General features: G+C 31.3%; 2 protein-coding genes across 5 annotated transcripts in view; one reads left to right on the top strand and one right to left on the bottom strand.

The window, feature by feature from the left end:
• The window catches only part of LOC106680724 (calponin homology domain-containing protein DDB_G0272472), a 312,966-nt gene that overhangs the window by 236,376 nt on the left and 55,643 nt on the right, over positions 1-20,947 (top strand). For 3 of the 4 annotated variants that reach the window (XM_014420614.2, XM_014420613.2, XM_024364400.2), the window contains exon 1: positions 5,208-5,756. The exons of the other annotated variant lie outside the window; for it this stretch is intronic. In XM_014420614.2, coding sequence (XP_014276100.1) covers positions 5,311-5,756 — 446 coding nt within the window. In that variant the 5' untranslated portion in view covers positions 5,208-5,310. Of the gene's footprint in view, positions 1-5,207; positions 5,757-20,947 lie in introns of those variants that run through there. 4 annotated transcript variants of the gene reach the window in all.
• On the bottom strand, positions 18,025-18,675 carry LOC136796372 (cytochrome c oxidase subunit 2-like; the record flags this gene model as incomplete). The annotated part of the gene is given in 3 exon segments (XM_067049930.1): positions 18,025-18,057; positions 18,059-18,138; positions 18,597-18,675. Coding segments are annotated over 3 exon segments (192 nt in total), but the record flags the coding sequence as incomplete, so codon positions are not given.

Here is a 20,947-nt window from a genome sequence, read left to right as displayed (position 1 = left end):
AAAAGAAAGTATAAACAGAATAATTTTACACATACAATGAATAGTTTTACAAAATAGATTTAATGAAATGAAGTGATGAGAGAAGCGGGAAATAAAATGTATACATAGGTAATTGAAAAAGCGGGTACAATAACTTACTTGAGGAAATGAAATAAAATTAAAGTTATACTGCCTTAAATGTGCATTTTGAATTTCATATTACCAATCGTTTTTGAGCCGTTTACATGACACTCACCCGCACACGTACCAAAATGGTGTAATTTCATACTATTGTATTTGAAAAAAAAAATCAAAAAAAAAAAAAAAAAATTGAAAACATGCGTCTACCATCGAATATATGGGTAATCAATTACATGTTAAAATCCCACTTTTATTGGTCACTAAAATGGCGTTTTTTTTACTACAGAAACTTAATGCGTTCAATTATAGACTTGAAGAGATTAATAATTAAAACTGATATTTTCTTCTTAATTAGAAGTATAATTTGAACAATTTTATCATCACACTTACTTTATTCATCAAGAAGTAGCAATATAGCATTAAAAATTTGAGTCATGTTGTTTATCAGTGAATAACTGGAGAAAAAAGAAAAAGACCAGAAAATTGCGATTTATTTTTAATAAAATTTGCATCCAACAATCAGAAGGTAAACTTCCTCATTACTCTTTTCCTCCCACTTCTTGCGTGTCTTTTGCTATCACTGTTGGGCCACATTCAGCAACTTAATTGGAGCAATGATATCGCTTACGGAGCGAATCTATTTTGACGGAATTTCATGGAACCTTAACCCTGTTAAATTATTTTTTATTTACTATAAAATTTACCTAAAAATAAAAAAGATTTATTTTGTTATTTGAATTATTTTCAATGCAATATTTGTTAAAATATTGTCAAGCAATTAATTCAATATTCGATTTAACTTGTGTGCATTTAAAATTCAACGTTCTAATTACCAATAAATTGATTATTACCAGTTCTAAACCTCCTCATTAAATTTCTCTTTCCTTAATTTTTCTTTTCTAATTCCGGAATAATCACTAGAATATGGCTTAGTTATAAGAAAAATAAAAATTGTTTGTGTCGTCAACAATTAATAAATGTTGTAGACATTTGAGTATATAAGAAATACTTTTTTTGGCGGATATCTCAAGAAGATTGGTGGGTATCTGTCCTTATCATAATATTAATGGATACAGTTTATTTTTATTGATAAAAATATTTATGAGGTCGTTGCACCAACGAAAGAGAATTACCTTCTTTTTTAACAATTAATTTCGATTACATTGTTTCTTTTCATAAAGATAAGTTGATGAATGTATCCGTTTCGTTTTACTGTAGTCACATTTTCTTTATTTCGCATACATGAGTGTAAGTATAGTTTGACATAATTGTCCTTTTACTAGAATCAGAAGAACAATTATTGCAAAGTACTTAATGGTTTTTATCTTTAATATTACCCCGGAATTAATTTTATTATACACCAAGGTTAAAAGACCTAGATTACCTCTTCGTCGTTTACATTTTTCAATTCCACTACTATTCTATGGGGAACAGTCGTATATTGTAATTGTAGAGTGGGAGGTTTAACTTTGAACTAGGTTAGCGAACCACATTATCATGTTCTTGGTTAAAACTTTACATCAATAATATTAATAAATTATAATAATTATTAAATAATAAAACCCCATAAATTATATAGATTTTTAAAATCTAAAATTGAAAGGATATTTTTTTTCATTTAAGTCCTTATGGTGAAAAATCCTTCTAGTACAAGAGCCCAAGAAGAGAAAGAATTCAGTTGGTTCACCCCAATTTTTGCTTCCTTTGATGAAAACTATTCATAATTACTAGTCAAACTTTATGAGTACAAGTATAGTAAGGGAAAATACAAAAAAATAATTACAAGCGATGATTATAATTAGACCGCTATGCAAAGTGTTACTGAACCTCTTAGTGCCGGGCATGAAAGAGGTATCTATACCAAGATAATCGACCGAAGTTCACGATTTTACTAGGGTTCGGAAAAGACCGAATACATGGTCACAGAGGAAATCCCCTGGCCCGGTGAAGAAATCAGGATCGGAGAATATACTTTCGGAAAGGTTCCTGAGTTTGCGTATCTTGGATCGCTCATAACCCAAGACAATGTTGTGGATTCCGAAATTAAACGAAGAGTCCTATGTCCCAACCGCTGTTATTGTGGCCTCAGTCCCTATTTTAGGAGCCGACCGTGCCTTGTCTAAGGACACCAAAATCTATCTGTATAAAACAATTATTCGACCAATTCTTCTGTATGGCTCGGGAACCTGGACTATCTCCAAGGCTGGTGAGCACAACTTAATGGTCTTGGAGAGGAAGATTCTCCGTAAAATATTTAGAGCTGTCAAGGTGGACTAGATATAGAGACGTCGAACAAACCAGGAGCTCAAAGTTTTATATAAGGAACTAGACGTTGTCCAGTTTGTGGAGCTCAGTAGAATGAGGTGGGCAGGGCATGTTGCTCGGATAGCTAAGAGTGATCTGCCAAGGAAAATAGTGACCGAGGAGCAAGACGCAGAGGAAGACCAGGCCTTCGATGGAGTGATGGTGTGAGTGGTGATGCCAGGACCATGATAGGAGTGAGGAACTAGATAGCGGCCTCACAAGATCGTAATGATTGGTGGAGGCTGATGCAGGAAGGCAGGACTCGACATCGAGTTGTGGAGCCGAGTTAATAATAATAACTAAGGTTCATAAACACCAAACGAAAAACAATATTTACATAATTTAAAAAGCAGTGTGTAAAGGACGAACAGAGAATAAAACAATGCCACTAATTTTTCTATATCCATTGAAAATTAATAAAATAACAAAGGAATAAATGGTCATAAAGAAAATAGAAATTGAGTTCTCTATTAGAAGAGGTATTTGCACATGACGAAAAGTCAGACCGCAACCCTGACCATCTTCGTATATATAATAATTATTTAATATTAAAATATATTGAGCTGGACGGGCGGAGATCGCAGTGCCAGGCTGTCAGAATTCTAGGAATTTATGACCTCTGCCAATTCCCAGAATGCATAAAACTATTATTAGAAAGTTTTGTCTGCTAAGTTGGTGGTACACGGAATTCCACCCAGACCGCACAGGTATTGGCCCCGCGATCGACTTGTTGCCTCCCTCCCTGGTCTAAGGCATCTCAACATGGGCTAAGTTAAGATATGTGAATGATTTTTTCTTCTCTATTCTCGGGGGTTTTATCTTGACTAATATCACCTTTATCAACCACGATAAAAATGTTTATATTTTTTAAAGATTGCTTATTTTTATGTAATTCTTGCTTGACATAGTAATTGCTTAGAGAAACTAATATTGGTCCTTTAGCTATCGTTTATTACTTCTTTGAAAACTATATGCAGTTAAGGGCCAAAATCTGCCAACCACGGTTAGGAGAAATAAATAATGGAGGCTCTACCAAGAATTAAAAAGTTATGTTAATTTAGAAAATGGTTCTGTTTTTACTTAAACTGTACAAGGGATACAGTAAACCCCATTAAAATGTAAATACTCAAGTGTTAAAGATTTACGCCCCCTGAAGTTTATTTTATTCCAAAAAAAACCTAAAGTTTTCGCTTATTTTTCAGCTCCATATCCTTAAAACTACCTACATCACTAAAATACTTCCTAGCACATTATTTAAAAAGTAAATTCTCTTAAATACGAGCCCTAATAAACATATTTTCGTCTAATAGCTCCTGAGACTAATTTGTAAACCAAACGTTTTTTCAAAACATCCAGAAATCAACATTTTGGGAATTTATTTTGGCAAACTTCTTGAAAACTACTACTGCTACGAAGATATACGTTATAAACTGCTTTGTAGTGTATTAAACTAGCTTTAACAACTGTGCTAACATACATTTGTACTTCTAGTGGTTCTTGAGATCCAGTTTTTTATAAACCAAAAGTTTTTATCCAAACAACTAGAAATCAACATCTTTATTTTGACAAACATCATGAAAACGACTACTCCTTCGGATAAACGTACCTGGATAAACCACTCTATAGTACAATAATACAATAGTTTTAATTTAATTACTAATTGACATCTGTACACCTTAAGATTCCTGAGATTTGAATAACCCAAAATAAATTGACTCGCTACCGATTTTTATTTATGAAATGTTGCTTTTTGAAAAAGTGTATCTCGGAAACTATATAACGTAAACAGTTCAATTAGGGCTTATACTTTATAAAATTGACGCTACATTAAATAATGTTCCATTTGTTTTGTTAGTGTTGTATGTAATTGTTTTAAGTTTAAATGATGTTTTATTTCTTTTTTTTAGTGTTGTATGTAAGTGGTTCGAACTCGGAATAAAAAATTAATGAAACTTTTCGAAACAGCCTTCATTTTTATTCTTCCTAACCATGGTTGACAAACTCATCAATTATGACTTGTGACTATATATAGCTTTTATTTAAGTAATCCAAAATTGGGATGAAATAATTTTTTTTTCTCTTGCGGGATCGTGGAGATTTTGTTTTTGGAAAATGTTTTTTCTTAAACAACTAAATTTATATCCTATTCTATTTAACTAATTTTTGATATTTTCCTTATCAAATGGTTTATATAATAATTAATGACTTATATAGTTAAATTTTATTAATTTCTTTTTTAATAAAATATAAGGAATATAGATAATTTGAAAACGCAAATTTTATATCTCCACATAATAGATCTGTTTTTCCTAAACTTAACCGGCTAATGTATTTGATTATGTCATTTAAATAAAATTTAAAAAGAAAAACAACATTAAATTTCATGTTTTCAATATGTGCTAATTAGTTTGTTTATCAATGGTCTAAAAATGCTGAGTAGCATGTGTTACATGTTTGTGATATGCGTTGTTGTTATTACGCGCTACTCTCTTATTTGACTTTCCTTATTCAAAAAGGATATTGATAAAAATATTATTGCTTCGTATTTTAAATATATAAATATATTTTTAATACGACGTAATTTCATTCACTAAAGGTTACTCAATGACCAAAATCCTGGTTCATCGACTTGGACCTGGTCCGGTCCCGGAGCGGTGACGCAACCCTTGCAATTCCGACAACCTGCCGACTGCGGCCACGTAGCGGTGACTCACTCCTTCGTGATTCCGTTCTCGGAATAGAATATGAGTTAGTTGGGGGGAATGTTTATCTCCCGTTTCCTCAACGAGTTCTCTCAGTCCTGTTCGGAACCTCGTTCCGTCAACATCTCTTATCTTATTGTTCTGTCTCTATCACTGGAGACTAATATCCCTTCCCCTGTCGAAGATGAAAATCAGTTCCTGGAAACTCAGCAAGTGTTCTGCGAAAGTCAAGGAAGAATTCAAGTTCGTATCAAGTCTTAATGGATGGCAGGAAACTAGTATATTCCCCGAATACATAGAACATTCTTGCTCCGAGAAAGCTGACTACGAAGAATCCGTGCCCTCCAACCTCTGTGCCGCAACTGAGCACAACTTCCAGTTCCAACAACCCCCACCAGATGGCAAGGTGAGTACTGGTGCCTGGATGACCAAGTGGCGTAATAGGACCGCAGTGAAGTTCTCGCGAGATAAAGGAAAACAGCCCGGGGACTACATGGGGGGTGTGCGTAAGGTGGAATTTTCCAAGTGCGGGAGGAAATCAAAGTGTGCGCATGGGATCGAGTCTCTGCTCATAGCATTAGAGTACATCGAGATGCAGGAGAGGTTGCAACAGAAGTTATTCGAGAACAGGTAAGGCGTGCTTATTTTATGAGTCCCCTATCTCGTTGTTTTCGGTTTCATGTTTACTGCCATAGCTGTTGACAGTACTCCGTTCACTACTTTTTAGAATAGTGGTTCTCAACCGGTAGAAGTCTACGGACCACTAAGCCGGAAATTGACCACCCACACAATATGATAAGTTTTACAATAAATCATTATAGAAATATGTGTTGGCGGATCTTTCCGGGAACCACATGTTGAGAAATTCTGGTTTCGAATTTCTTTACTGCTCTAGTTGATGTACTTAATAGCGTTAAATACCAACAAACATTTCTATGAGATGATGAAATTCGGTGTCATTCAACCATGTTATTGCATGTTGGTTCCTCCTAGCTGTCTATTGTTCATAAAGCACGAAGCCTTAACTGTTATTCGATTTGTTGTGTATAATACATTCATATTATCTATCATATCTCCGCGTGTATTATACTTTTGCATCTAAATCTTCCTCAAGGAAAAGAAGAATTTAATGTTCATTTACCGACCTTGAAGATTAGTGATACCACTCCTCACTTGATGATACACCATGACTCAATCTGTAAAATGCCATACCAACTTGCGTCATTCCAGGCATAGTCATCAGTTTAATGATGTAATGAAGCAAACCTCTAATAAATTGTGAATTCTTGTGTGAAACAGTTTATCAATAATTATATAATATACCACCATATTATTTTTCAATTTAAATTGAATGGTCCACGTGCTTACAATAAGGAAAGAGTAGTCATTTCTTTGAATACTATTCCAGGGTGCTAGAAACTTCCTCCTACAATCTTGCGCCATCTTGTGCCAATATTACTTCTTTTATTATAATATTAAAATTACTATTGTTTAATGTCAGTTACTAATTATTTCGATTAACACTATCTTTATTCTGTTCCAGGTGAGTTGCTGCTTGTTATCCGAGGGCCCAGCCCTATGTCGTAAGTTCCCAGTCCTTGAATCTTCAAGGATGAAGTGACTGTTGGTTAGGTGGTGAGGTAACTTGTGATAAACACCAAGGTTCACGTTCATCTGCTAACCAAATCGTATTGTTTAATTAAACATTTATAATATAAGTATTAATGTTAGAAAACAAAAATATGATTTGGAACTCAATATATGATATGAACCATTTCAACCTTAAGCCCCGCCAAAAAAAAAAAAAAAAAAAAAAAGGCATTTGTTATTCCCTTATAAGTTTATACCAAAGAAATAATATTTTTATAATTTGTAAATTCGTCTAAAAGGGTTTTTTGTATTGATTTTGAATAAATAAGAATGTTTATATTAAATTTTTTTTTATCCGAGAGAATGTCTACGAAATACCTTTTTATGTGTTTGAAAATAAAACTAATTCTTTAAATTAGTGGTGTTGGAATGGACTTCATCTTATGGGCGCATATAAATCTGTACTTCTGAGTGAATGATAATATTATCGCTCTTCCTTAATTTTTTAAATCATTTCGTGGTACCGTCACTATAATAAAAGTCGACCCTCCTGACCGAATTGGAACCGGCGCGCTTCTCCGACCACGAGCCCTTAAAAGTTGGCGCTTTAACTCTCTCGGCTACGGACGGTCTTTTCCTCCTCTTTTATAAGCTAACACCTTCATAATAATTATTTCTGTAAGATACGTATTTTGTTCCCTATTGCTAGTCTAAATTATCACGTATTTTTTTTTTTTTATATTTTGTTAAAAAGAAGTTCTCTGTCAGATATATAGGAATTATTTATTTGTATAGGTAACAACATTTTTATCTTAGTCTAGAAAAAAAACCGCATGCTATTTCTATTAGTTCAGCTACATTGTGACTTGCGTATCTTGGGTATAGTAATTTCAACTAAGTATGTTTCATATTGGTAACAGTATACGTTGCTTAAAGAAATAATTATTTTGAAGGTAGTTTAGACTGTGAGAGCATTTATAAAGTTGTGTCTCGCCTTGATACGGGGGAATCTTAATTTGAGGCACGCTCCGATATTGGGAAACTTTACTTGTGGCACGCCTCGGTGTGCAGAAATTTTATTTGTGGCACGCGTTACATTAAGGTTGAGCACCTTTCGTCAACGATGTAATCATCTATACTTACAAATAGTAAATTTAAAATGCTATAGCAATACTAAATTTATAAAACTCAAATCATAATGTCTTTATTTCTCAGGTACAGATTTCTATTTATTTAATGTCTTGATATAGAGTTCTTAGAATTTTATGTTCATATTATTGAGTTCAGCTTGGAATTCCCAGATTTGAGATAAAATTTGATCCAAATATATCGCTATGAATTATCAATCTCGCACGTGTCCATTATTAGTCAGAAGTAATTACTAAAATTGAAATTGATTGGTGACTACTATTAACATACCTTATAAATGCTACTCCTTAAAACTGATTCCACGACCTGTCTGTATTAATTGGGAATGATATTCTAATAAATACTTCTTTGAAATTTCTCTCAACGCATGACTAATATGAAATAAAATTTATTGAATCGTAGGAAGATCGTAATGAAAAACAACCTCAAAAATGACAAGATTTTATAGTAAAATTATTTTAATTCTATGACAATTATTTGTTTAATCGGATTTAGCTGAGTAAAGTCTTAAAATTTTAAACGATTGAACTGTTTTTTAACACTCATTTAAATAAATCCTATTTATCTATTTTTTAAAAAATATATACAATTATAATATTTATTTAGAAATATATTTTTATAAGTTAACTGTAAAGTCAAATATTTTTCTCCAATTAATGTTTTGCTGTATGAGAATTTCTCTTAGTTAGGGATAGGTGTTTTAACTTTTTACTTTTTTTATAAATAATCTTGTCGTTTTTAAATATGTTTTTATTTTTTATGGAATACAAAATCATTGAAATTAAAAAAAAAAAACTAAAAAAAAAAGACTAGTATTAATACCATAAAATAACAATAAAAACGTAATATTTAAATTAATTTTTTATTAAGAATATGTTCAAAATTATATGACTGTATTAAAAATTAAAAGGAATTAATTTAAATATTATATTATCATAACTATTTTACAGTACTTTTCATACTTCAACACTTTCCCGCGTTCCTTTTTTGAATTTTTGTATCAAGTAACGTTAAATTGTCGCTAATGAGTGTGGTATTCTGAATAGCGCCGGTTCCCAAAGTGGGTGACAAATAAATATTGTAATAACATATAACAAAAAACATAAAAATAATTTAAAGTGCATTCCGTCATTTACTTAGCTCTGTGTTTTGTTCTCTTTTTTTTTTTAATCTCGATAAAGGTGTCGTAACAAAAACGTTTGGCAACCGGTGGTGTATAGTCTCTCGAAACGTAAAGATTTCAAATTAATTTTTGAAAAATTGTTTAATGATATGTTCAATCAAATTTTAATTACTTCGAAATTAGAATCAATGAAATCGTGTTAACCTTGAAAAAGTGGAGAAGACTCTAATTTAAAAAAATATATATATACATATATGGTTCATGAAAGCACATTTTACTAATAAACCTCAAAATTATTTATATATTCCAATATATAAAATAACTTTTTTTTTAAATCACGTAAAATTTAAACAAAAAAAAAAAGATAAATCTTAAAACTTTAGTCGAGAAAATTCCACTTGGTTTCCTCAAGTCTTAATTAAGGTATTGGGGGTAATTTTAATCTGATATGAAGATATATTTCTGTACCTCAGAGACAAAAGATTGGTTGTCAAATTTATAAAATTGTACAGAAGAAGATAAAGTATGAAAATAAGTGAAACTGATCAATGATTTTCTAAGTTTTTAAATATTATATCTCTGGAATCAGGCGGTTTTGAACTTCGAACTTTATACCGGTGAGAAGAGATATACATCTGAACAACGGTAAAGTTATGTACAGAATTCATTTTCGAGAATTGTTCACGTGCATAAAGTATGTATATATACATGTTTAACTGTTTTCAAGTATTTAACTAGAAAAAAAAGAAGAAAGTTGATGTTTTAACATTTTTGAAAGTTATATTTACTTAATGGCTTCATTAGCATGAATAAAATAAATAAATATGGTTTTGTTTATTTATGTTGTTCTTTGCTGACCGCACCCCCCGACAAACTTCTCCAATTATATTTACTTATGATTCATACAACACTGTATTACTTTGAACGATAAATATTAATTCTTTATTTTATTGAACATCAAAATTGCCCAAGTCTCACCAATTCCTTACAAAATGTTGTTCAAAAAGCGATTTTTCTACTATAGCCTGTGCATAAGGACAATGAATGTCCTTGTAAATTATTTTTTATTGCGGACCTTGAATTTCAATTTATCAGTCATTAAAATTTGCGTTGGAAAAAAAGATTGAAAAAGGAAATTAAACCGCCATTCTTTAGTTTTAGAGGCAAGTCGAGTTGTTAGAGATCACTGTTCACGGATAATCGAGATTTTAATTTATTTTACTATCAGTCTATCCATTATAATCTAATTTGATATGTCAGAGTTATGTATATTAATTTTAGTTGGTACTTTGGTTAAAATTTAAATTTTCCCTTAGCACTGAAAGATCTGTAAGTGGAGGGAATCGAGTTGGCTCTTGGCTCTAACCAAAGCATCACCGACGACTCTGGAATTGAAGTGTGATTCTTCAGTCTCCAGAGCTGTTCTAATCATCTAGGATTCATTTAACTCCGACTCAAGACATATCAAGTCAAAATTAGGACTTTAATTTTTTTTTTTTTTTTTTGTGATACTTTATTCAATTTATATTCAGTTGTTACTCTTAAAATGTTAGGAAAGTAGTTTGTTAAAGACATTAGTGTAGTTGTTTTGTTACATGATGGCAAATGGATTGTAAAATATTGAATAAAAATTTGTGATATAATTATTTTTCATTTTCTGACCCCTCATTTTCCTCATAAGATTAGATTAGCGTGTCATATCTAATAAAAAAAAATTTTTTTTGTGTACCCGTATTTATTTGTATTGTTGTTTATTAAAGATTAAACTTTTATGTGTAAAACCAATGTTCTCAGAAGGCTTTAACTATTTATTTGTTAATACAAAAAATATCCATTATCGTTTCTGAAAACTTTCTAGAGCTGTCATTATCCTCTACCTCCTGTGATGAACTTGTAAATGTTGAACTATTTTTTAAGTATTAGTTATTTTTCTAATATTAATTTATTTACCTCCGATACAGTCTAGAAACATATTTAAGGGATTGGTCTAGCTAGTAAAATAACATACAAAATAACAAAAACAAAAATTGTAATATTATTATTTGATGGCAGATAATGATTGTGAGATCGTTCGGTTGACGGTCTTCAAGAAAGCTTCAAAAAATTGTGGCGGAACGTCGTCTTCTAAAAAATAGTTTTTTCTGCTATTTTTGTTCCTTTTTTGACCGCCGCCCGGACCATCTTAATAATACGTCGTAATGCAAAATTTTGTTTTTCGAATACTGTCAAAATTAGTATTAAAGATTTTTCTAGGTAAGGAAGCGAATATCAACTTTATTCCTCTCATAAAAAAGATTGCTAATTCAGTTGAGCTAAATTATTTTAATACTGTGTGCTATACATAGTGGTAATAATACATATCTCTACTTGTTTTCTTATGTAGACTAACAAAACAAAATTTTCTATTGAATTAAATTGATCAAAATACACATTAAATCACAAAAACTAAACATTTCTTTTTTTTACAGTAGGACCGAAAAAAAATGTTTGTAAATTGTTCAAAAACCCTTAAATTCGGATTTTCATGAAAATAGAAAAATATTTTTCATTGCTGGTTCAAACAAAATATATTTGGCTAAAACCTCTAATGTGGATCGATTATAACAATTCAGTTCGATTGATGATTAGGGGCCAGGTACAATATTTTTTAAAATAAAATTCATACCAAAGGGTTTATTTTTGAGGAATCTAAAAACAAATTTGATTATTTTTTTCTGAAAAGAAGTTTTTTTCGAGCTTATTGTATATGAAAATTTCAAAGAATAAGAAAATTTTGTTTTTTATGATTTAATGTATAGTTTAACTTATTTCATTAATTTGAAATTATATTTTTGTAATTCTATATCCGAAATAAAATCGAATGCAATATTATTACCATATTCCAAAATGAAACCACCGTATTGAAATAATTTAGCCCAACTGAAAGTTGAATTAAATATTTTTTTATGAAACATAAAGTTGATATTCGTTTTCCACATCTTAAAAATCTTTCGCCTTATTGATGAGACCTTCCATTTTGTTTCAAAAATCACATAAAACGCAATGACGCCTTACTTCATTACTACGTCGCTAATCTACACGAAGCTTAAGGAGGGGTTTTAGACCGTCTAAACTACACCTAATGGTGCAAGGTACGAAGCTGTACCTTCGTAAACAAATTATAAACAGAGATATAAAATAAAAGGTTCGAAATTTTTCTATCATATTAGAATATTAAATCTAAAAGACATTTATATAGCTTGGACCAGCAAAAATTAAGCTTTACAGTTACGTTGGGTTTGGATAACATTGGAAGGACTCGTAAATTTATTTCGTGAGCTAGGGTTATCGGCAGAAAATAAAAAGTATCTTCCAAAAATCAAGCAAAAAAATGTTAATGAAAATTCGAATCTATAAACTAAATCGTGAAGTTGAAACAACAGAGACTACGGGATCAACAGGAACCAAATTAAAATTTGTTTAAATTACAATATTTATTTTTAGGTGTGAAAAATTGGCTTTTATATTCTTTATTTAGTTACAGAAAAACTAAAGATACCACTAACAAATATTCAATTAGAATAATTTTATTACTCCACATTCCTAATTATTACTTGTACATGTATTTGTTAAGGTTAATTTATTTCATGCAGTTTTTTTTTTTAAATTCCATAATTGATATCGACCTTGTGGAGTCTTTACCCCCATCTTTAGTTTATCCGATTCCTGTAATTATACCATTTTATTTATTGTTAGATACGATTAAAATTTCCGTACAATATTACCTTATAATTAATTTTCCTTTAATCCATTTAATAATATTAATTTAATTAGTAATAAATTTCCCGATTAAATAATTTGTATTAATTGATTACCACTTAAGTAATTATTTATATCATCTGGCAATTCTTTTTTTTTAAACACTTATTCATTAAACACTCGTTCATTCATGTCATCTTAGCACAAGTTAACGTTCTCTTACATTGAGTATTAGCTCTTTGGATCTGTTTGAAAACTTATTTGTTGCTCTGTTACCTCCTGTTTATATTGAATTTAATTTTTGAATATTCAAATTGCATTGTGTTTATTTTGAAAAGTTTTTTAATTAAATGGTCAAGACAGTAAGTCTGCCTTACTTATAACTTTTTATTGTGCGACATTGAATATATTGTAAAGATCATAAGGATTTTAACTTATCAATCTATAAAATATTTTAAATTAGGTAAATATCAAGTAATTTGAAACCATGGTTAAATCTGTGGAACATTAGTGGCCCACTTTCTTGATTTTTCCAGTTGCTATTTTAAATTTTAAATTCTGACTGCGTTCACCCTTGAATATAATTCGTCCTTCAGAGTATTTCAACGCTGAAAATAACGCTAATCTCTGAGTAATTTTGTAACTTCAATTTTGAATTTTTTTTTTTTAAATTTCTCATCTCCATTTAATTTTTTTTTTTTTAACTGTCGTATTTTTGACCTTCTCTGCAATATTAGCGTATTAATCGTGTGAAGCAGAATAATTTTTATTCAAATCTGAATTTTTCGTTCTTAATTATGAATTATTCTTTCATAATTAAGCGGTTATACGTTAGGTTTTTTCATTTGAATTCTTATGAAGTTGAATCATTTATAAATATATGTAAAAAAAAACAAAAAAAAAAATCGGAGGTTGAGATTATTTCATAATGACCATTTTATGTTAAAACGATGCAAAAACGGATAATTATTGTTCAGAGATTTAATGAAAAAAAAAATAAGGGAAACATATAATCCAGATAAAATTTAACCCTAAAATATTAGGGCTAAGTTCAAATTGGCCTGCGCAAAATGTAGGGGTTTCGCTGATATCTATTTGCGAATATTTAATATATTTTATATATTAATATGAATTTGAATTGTAGTATATCCATCACCAGACTTCAGAAACCCTTCTCTATCATTATTAGTTCCCAATTTTATTTGGAGGTGGACGCAACCATTTTGGCAGTAGGAAATAGGAAAATCGTGGAACCCTTTTGGTAGAAGTAGGAAAATGACGGAACCCCTACATTATCATTTGATACCAACAGAGTGCCAGGTGCTGTCTTTTCAGCAAAACCTAAAAAAAAAAGCTTGGATAACATCCGTTAAAAATCCGTGTAAAGTTGACGTGGAATGACCCATTTCTAAATTATTTCGCTGAACCCTGGTTGGAAACCGCTGATGTACATACTGATCACGCAGGTAAGCGGTATTTTAAACCTATGTATTATAACTTATGGTACATTTAAACTTTGAGTCAGTGTGGCCTATCCTTAGCATTTTAGTATTCCAAATAATTTAACTTCATTCCGTGCACATGAAAATGTAGTAATTCTAACTGGTATGCCAATGCTCCTCAGAATCTTTTTATTTTTTTTATTCGGACCTTAGTTTTGTTTATTGAACGTGAAAAATGAAAATCATTCCCAACCCATAAAGGTTCAGAACTTAGTTAGGATGTACTTTTTTTTAAACAACGGTAACTGAAAGGAGACGATTAGTTCATGATTACGCTCATTTCCTAAATTTAGGGTACTCACTTTATAGAGGGTGGGATGTGTGGACCTCGGAGTGCTCCAGAACTCTCACGGCTAATTGACTCACGGCTACAGTAACAGAATCAATTATCTCTCACAGTCGGATTCGAACCCGGGTACTTGGAGTCTCGCACAACGACTTAGTGAGCAACCTACTCTCCTTTTCGATTTTAATTATTCTTTATCTTCCCCTAAAATATCCTTTAATAATACCCCACTTATTCCTGTCGAACAGATCCGTTACTTAGGACTACATCTCGACAAACGACTGACATGGAATCCTCATACAAGACTAAAAAGACAAGAAACTGCTCGTAGATTCCGACTATTGCAACATTTACTGGACAAACGGTCTAAATTGCCAATCCATTACAAAAGACTGATCTACATGACTATTATAAGGCCTATCTGGACATACGGAGTTGAGCTTTGGGGCTCCACTAAACCATCAAATTCCTCCAGAATCCAATCCTTACAGTCCAAAATCCTTAATGCTCCTTACTTTGTCACAAATCAAGTCATCCATCAGGACCTCAATATTCCATATGTTGCTGATTTGGCCAGAACCAGATACCGTTCCTTCCATAATAAACTTCTCAACCACACAAATCCACTTGTTTCTAATCTGGCTTCTCCTTCAATACCTAATAATCCTCCTGAAAAGAAGATGGCCTCGAGATCTTCTTCTCTAGAAATGTTATTGGAGTTCTATCAGTGGGTAGATTCTCCACTTTTTTTTATCATGTTACTATGTCACCTACAGCAAATTTACTTGTTGTATATATGTGTACACAGTTGTAAATATCAATAAATAAATTATTAAAAAAAAAAAAAAAAAGCATTCTTTATTGTTTTGCACTTGCCTCTTAGGTCCAGTTTTGTGATCTACTACCATCTTAGACTTTTGCATTTTTTGCATCTTCTTGTTTTTTAGAACGTGGCTTGCCATTGTCTGGACGTTGGGCCCACTATATGTACTCTTTACAGGGGAGGTAATTCCATCAGTCGTTGGAAGCCCGATTCGTTGAGGATGGGGATTTACTTGACAAGTTGGTCAGTCTCTATCCATAGGACTACTATGTGTTTCGCTGTCTCTGAGACCCTGCCTTTACAGTCAGAATCTTTGAGACCCTAGACTTTATTCATTGAGGATTCTGGGATATCTGATTTATGTTTAAGAGTAAAGAGATGTCATATATCATACTATTTTCAATGTAAAAGTGGAAGATGGCTACACCATTGGAGCTTAGATTTCCGTTTAGTAAATAGGGATATCCGCCATTGTATTCTTAACTGAAGCATAAGGAATAGTCCGCGATTGGCTCCTATTCCTCTAATGCGCCCTAGGAGCTCATTGTTAGGTCTTTTTAGTATTAATTTTCTCGCCATCTTACCACCTCCATTGGAAGGATTCGGAACATCTCTACAGCTCCTCCTAATTAAGTTCGAAATCTTACTGACTGAGCTCTGCTGCTAAATTATATCAGTTGCAGTAGCATTGATGTATTTCAATATTTTAGTACTCAATTAAAACCAGATAAAAAAAAAATTACAATAAATGGTGGATGAAATTTAGGATGGACACTCTGAATTGTTAATTTCTAATGATATTTGATCCTAGTTATTTGTTTTACTTATTTATTTTGCTAAATTTAATTGAGGGTGTAGTATTTACGCCAAGCGTTTTATATTCGTTATTAATATTGTTGACAATAAATAATACAATATTAGCTGAATTGTAATTGTTTGGAGCATGTACTCGGCCGCGAGTTAGTCCTTCAAGAGACGTCCCTGACCCAAAATGAAGAGTCGTTGCACTCTGAGTGGCGGACTACTTTCCACCCTACTCTTAGTCCTTGTGTTCTGTTGCCTTCGCCAGTTGTGCCTCTCCTCTTACTAACACAAGTTCTGGAAATACCTTCAGCCCTCCCGATGGTCGGAATTACCGAGCTCGATAGGGGATATTTCGGGAGCTGGGGACATTTTAGAAGGTAAATGTAGTTTATACATATTTAGTTTAGATTGGCTTTTTGTATATTATTTTGATGATAGCTGTGGTTGTTATGTTAGAAAGACGCATCTTATTGTTCTTATTTGTACACTAGTATCAGAGGTCGATGTACTACAAAACAATTGTCCACTAGTTAGTAAGATAATTAGGAGTGACAGGCAAATAGATTCGGAGTACTTTGAAACGTTATAGATCCGTTGAAAACATCTTCTCACAACTTTCACTTATCCTCTGAGCTAAAATTAATCCTTGTACTTTTCAAAACTGCCATTTATTATCCTTTATGACAATCCTTCACCTTACTTTATATTTCGTAAATAGGTAAATGAAAATAAAATCTGATTATTTTTATAATAACCATGAATAAAACGTTAATTTTCTCTTTTAGTTCATTTTTATATTGATTTATATTTTAAGTGTATCGATTGTTTTTTACTACTTACAATAACAGATCTTTTTGTTTTATTTTTTCAAGTAAACAAAAGTTTACTTATAAATTAGGCTAGGATCGAGTCAGATTGGGTGGTCTCAGCTATTTCCCATTTTCTAATCTGTCTTAAGTGGTATGGTATCTAAAAAAATCATTTAAAAAAATTAAAGATACACTATTTATGTTGGAATTTATTTATTGTTTAGAGGAAGATTTTGTAAATTCGTCATTTCAGCCTCTTTAGTAAATGAGTTCATACTTCTTTATGTATTGGCTTACCTTTTGTAATCAAAATCCTTAAACATATTTTGGAATAAGTGCTAAAAAAACGTGCAAAATCCATGATTTATGCTAGGCGATTTGAACGAAGTCCTAAATCTGAAACGAAATCCAGTCTTAAATATGTAAAACCTGCTTCGTATGACTTTTTTTTTACCTAGGCATTTCATTCACACTTACTCACATACTCACACACACACACATATACACAGAACATTTTACGAGACTTGTTATTTGAACACCAGGGACCTCTAAATCTTTATTTTTGCTAAACTCGAATTTTAAATTTTTCACGACTCAAGTTCATGTCTTGGTTGATATCTTATAACTAGTAAGTATATGTCAGAATGAATTAAATATAATACCAATGCTTAAAACGTTCCTGCCACTTGATGATACTAAATTTTCTGTTGTTCTTTCAATGATTTGATCTTAGAATTTCTGTAAATTCTCCATTTGTAAGTCCTGTGTTGGCTTATGATAATTGTCCAGGGACACCATCAATTTTAATCCCTTAGGCTGTTACCTTAACACGCATGTGTGTAATAATCGACTGATCTAAGTACTACTCGTGTTTTTGGAAAATTGTTCAATTATCAACATCTCGTAGGCCAATTTCTTCGGGGTTTAGGTCATTGGTTGGTTTTATGTAAGAATCAAATTCAGTATCTCTAAATTCTGAATATTATTGTTGTCTAATTACTTTTTTTGCATTGTTATTGGATTGTTAATTTCATATGGTAATCGAAGTAAGATATGTATGGTAATTGATGTAATTGCTGGTAGTATTGTTCAAATTAATTCAATTCTTTTGGCCTTGTGTAACTCATAGTATATATCGATTAATAAAATTATTTTTAGTGAGTATTATTATAATATATGCGACTATTACTTTAATGATGATAAGATTTTTGAACGTGGATAATACATATGAGGCAATGATTGAGGGTGGAGCCAGTGAAGAACACAAATAAATAAAAACTTATTTATTGGTGCCAACGTTTCAGCCAAAAGTTCTAGCCTTCATCAGGGATAATAACATAAAACATGTTAACAACCAATTAATAAAAGGATATGCAGAATCATTAGAAAATAACTAATATTATGGATACATAAAAAGTGTTGACAGACATGAATAGTTTACATATTAAGTATTCCTGTCTGTCAACACTATTTATGTATCCATAATGTTAGTTATTTTCTGATCATTCTGCATATCCTTTTATTCATTGGTTGGAATTTTTTTGTTCTTAGCTCTGATGAAGACTAGAACTTCTGGCCGAAACGTAGGCAATAATAACATTTTTTAAATTTATTTGTGTTCTTTACAGGCCGCACCCCCAATCAACTTCTCCTCATATGGACTATTACTGTAATTGTTGATAAAATTATAATTGTATGATCGTGATAGTATGTAAGTCGCTCTATTAATGATGATCATACAATTTTTGATGGTGTTTTCTCTGATTAGTAAGGTACGTTTAGAAATATTACTTTCTCATAAAATTATAATTAATGTAATAATTCTGATTATTGAAATGATTCTTCCAATGAATGAAATGATGTTTCATCCAGTATATCTTTCAGGATAATCTGAGTATTGTCTAGGTATCCTAGAAAGTAATGTAGAAAAAAAATATTATTTACGCCTATAAATTAATAAATTTGATTTTTATTTATTAGGGATTTATGGTTAGCTTTGATAGCAAATACTGCTCCTATAGATAATGACAATTGAAATATTCCACTACATAATATGCATCGTTTAAGACGATATAAATAGATGAATTGGCTTAGATAACTCCTGTTAACCCTCTAACAGTGAAAAATTTCAAAGTTATTTATGAAATGTATTCCATAGAAATTAATTGCTCCCGTATTAATTTAATTGATGGAAATTCTATTCCAATTATTTCAATCGATTTGGCAATAATGTATTTATATAAACCTTCTAGGAATTCTCCTCGGCCAAGTTCCTGAAAACCGCCCCCACTTCTCCAGTGATCTGGAACAAACTGGAAGGGTGCTCTGAATAATTCAGCTGTTATTATCAATAAAATCGATTCCAAGTTGATACATTAGCCCAGTAAGCCTGCTGTATCTATTATTTTCACATTGGTAATTTAAATAATGATTTGGAATATACATATTTTAATGTTCAGCTTGTTCGTTTATTTGTTTCTGAGCGTGGTATTAAAGGGTTATTTGACTATTGATTCCGTCTGGAGTACTACGAGGAAATTTCGTAACAGTATTGACAGAGGGAGGGGGTTTTCCTATGAGCTGTGGTTGGTATATGTATTTACTATTCATGCGTCACTAATGTCAAAGGTTTCCTGCTTTTAAAGGGAAAACTTAATAAATTTGGGTTTGATGATTGACTAATTTTTTTATATAGGAGCCTACGCACCGTTTAGGAATTACAGATCGAACAATTTTTGATATCGTTTTATACGTTGGTTTTCCGTATCCTATTGTCCAATTTACTAGAACCCATATTTCCTGGTAGTTAAATATTCTCGCACTGAAAATGTTGGACTCTTTTTTCCTTCAAATCTCGATTCCTCTTTATTTACTTTTCAAACAGAACAGTCTTGTTTTACTACAGGCGGAAATCCCAGTCAAAAAGAAAAAAAAAAAAAAAGCTCTGAATCGCTTTGGTATTTGAGTTTACTAACCTTCTGGCACAAATTAAAATCACTCTTCTGGATTACAATTGTTTTTTTTATTTAATTGAAATCGATTTATGTGTTATGCATCATCCGCGATCTTGCTGATAACAATTAATAGAAATAATTCTTGTTTAGGTAATCGTTTTAATAAAGCATTAACACTTTTAGATATATTTGTTATTGTTGTATTATCTATTTAATTTTTTTAACAATCTGTGAGATATTTTACTCTTTTTTTTACCCAGTGACATATTGGCATTAAATTGATGTGAGAAGTGCGTTCTTTTGTCTGCATTTATATGATGTTGTCTTTTTCTCCTGAATATACCTCAATTTTAAAAAATATTATTGAAAATAAAAGTAAAAATTAGAGATGAAATCCCATTTTATAATCGTTACATAATTTTTTATGAGTTAAACAATAAAGAATCAACGAAATAACGCTACCTTCAATGATTGAATTATTAAAATATGGATTTTAGTTGTTTGTTTCCTTCGGTAGCGGAATATTTATTATTATTCAAAACTCCACAAATAAGTGCATCGTTTTCTTCAAATTTCAAATCTTAGATCGAGAAATTGTTTTTACAAAGTGTAGCATTATATGAATGATGGAGATGGTAAATACTGCGGTCGAAATGGAAACAAATAATAGTTCTAAAATATTTTTTCATTGTAGGCGTTTCGACCCATAATGTATTAGACTAGATCTCTCCTTCCCCCCCCCCCTTAGTATTCATATATTAAGAACTAATATAAAGTATACAAGGAATAATCTAAACTATATACATATATGCAACGTCCTTCTTTTGCTATATAGAATTATGGGAGATTCGGGTGGGTTCGCTGAAGGCGGAGGTATCAGCACGGGGAGGGACCGCTCCACGCTCACTCATCACATCAACCCTTATTAAGACCTGGATTGTCGGTCGATACATAGGCAATCGATAAATATTTGAGTATTAATTTTTTTCTTTTCTTATTTACCATAGCCCTAACCAACTCAATACACCATTAGTTTATATATA

This window comes from Halyomorpha halys, unplaced genomic scaffold, assembly GCF_000696795.3.
Source record: "Halyomorpha halys isolate HHAL.00 unplaced genomic scaffold, Hhal_1.1 Scaffold284.1, whole genome shotgun sequence".
Lineage (NCBI taxonomy): Eukaryota > Metazoa > Arthropoda > Insecta > Hemiptera > Pentatomidae > Halyomorpha > Halyomorpha halys.
This window is presented reverse-complemented; position numbering and strand designations above follow the sequence as displayed.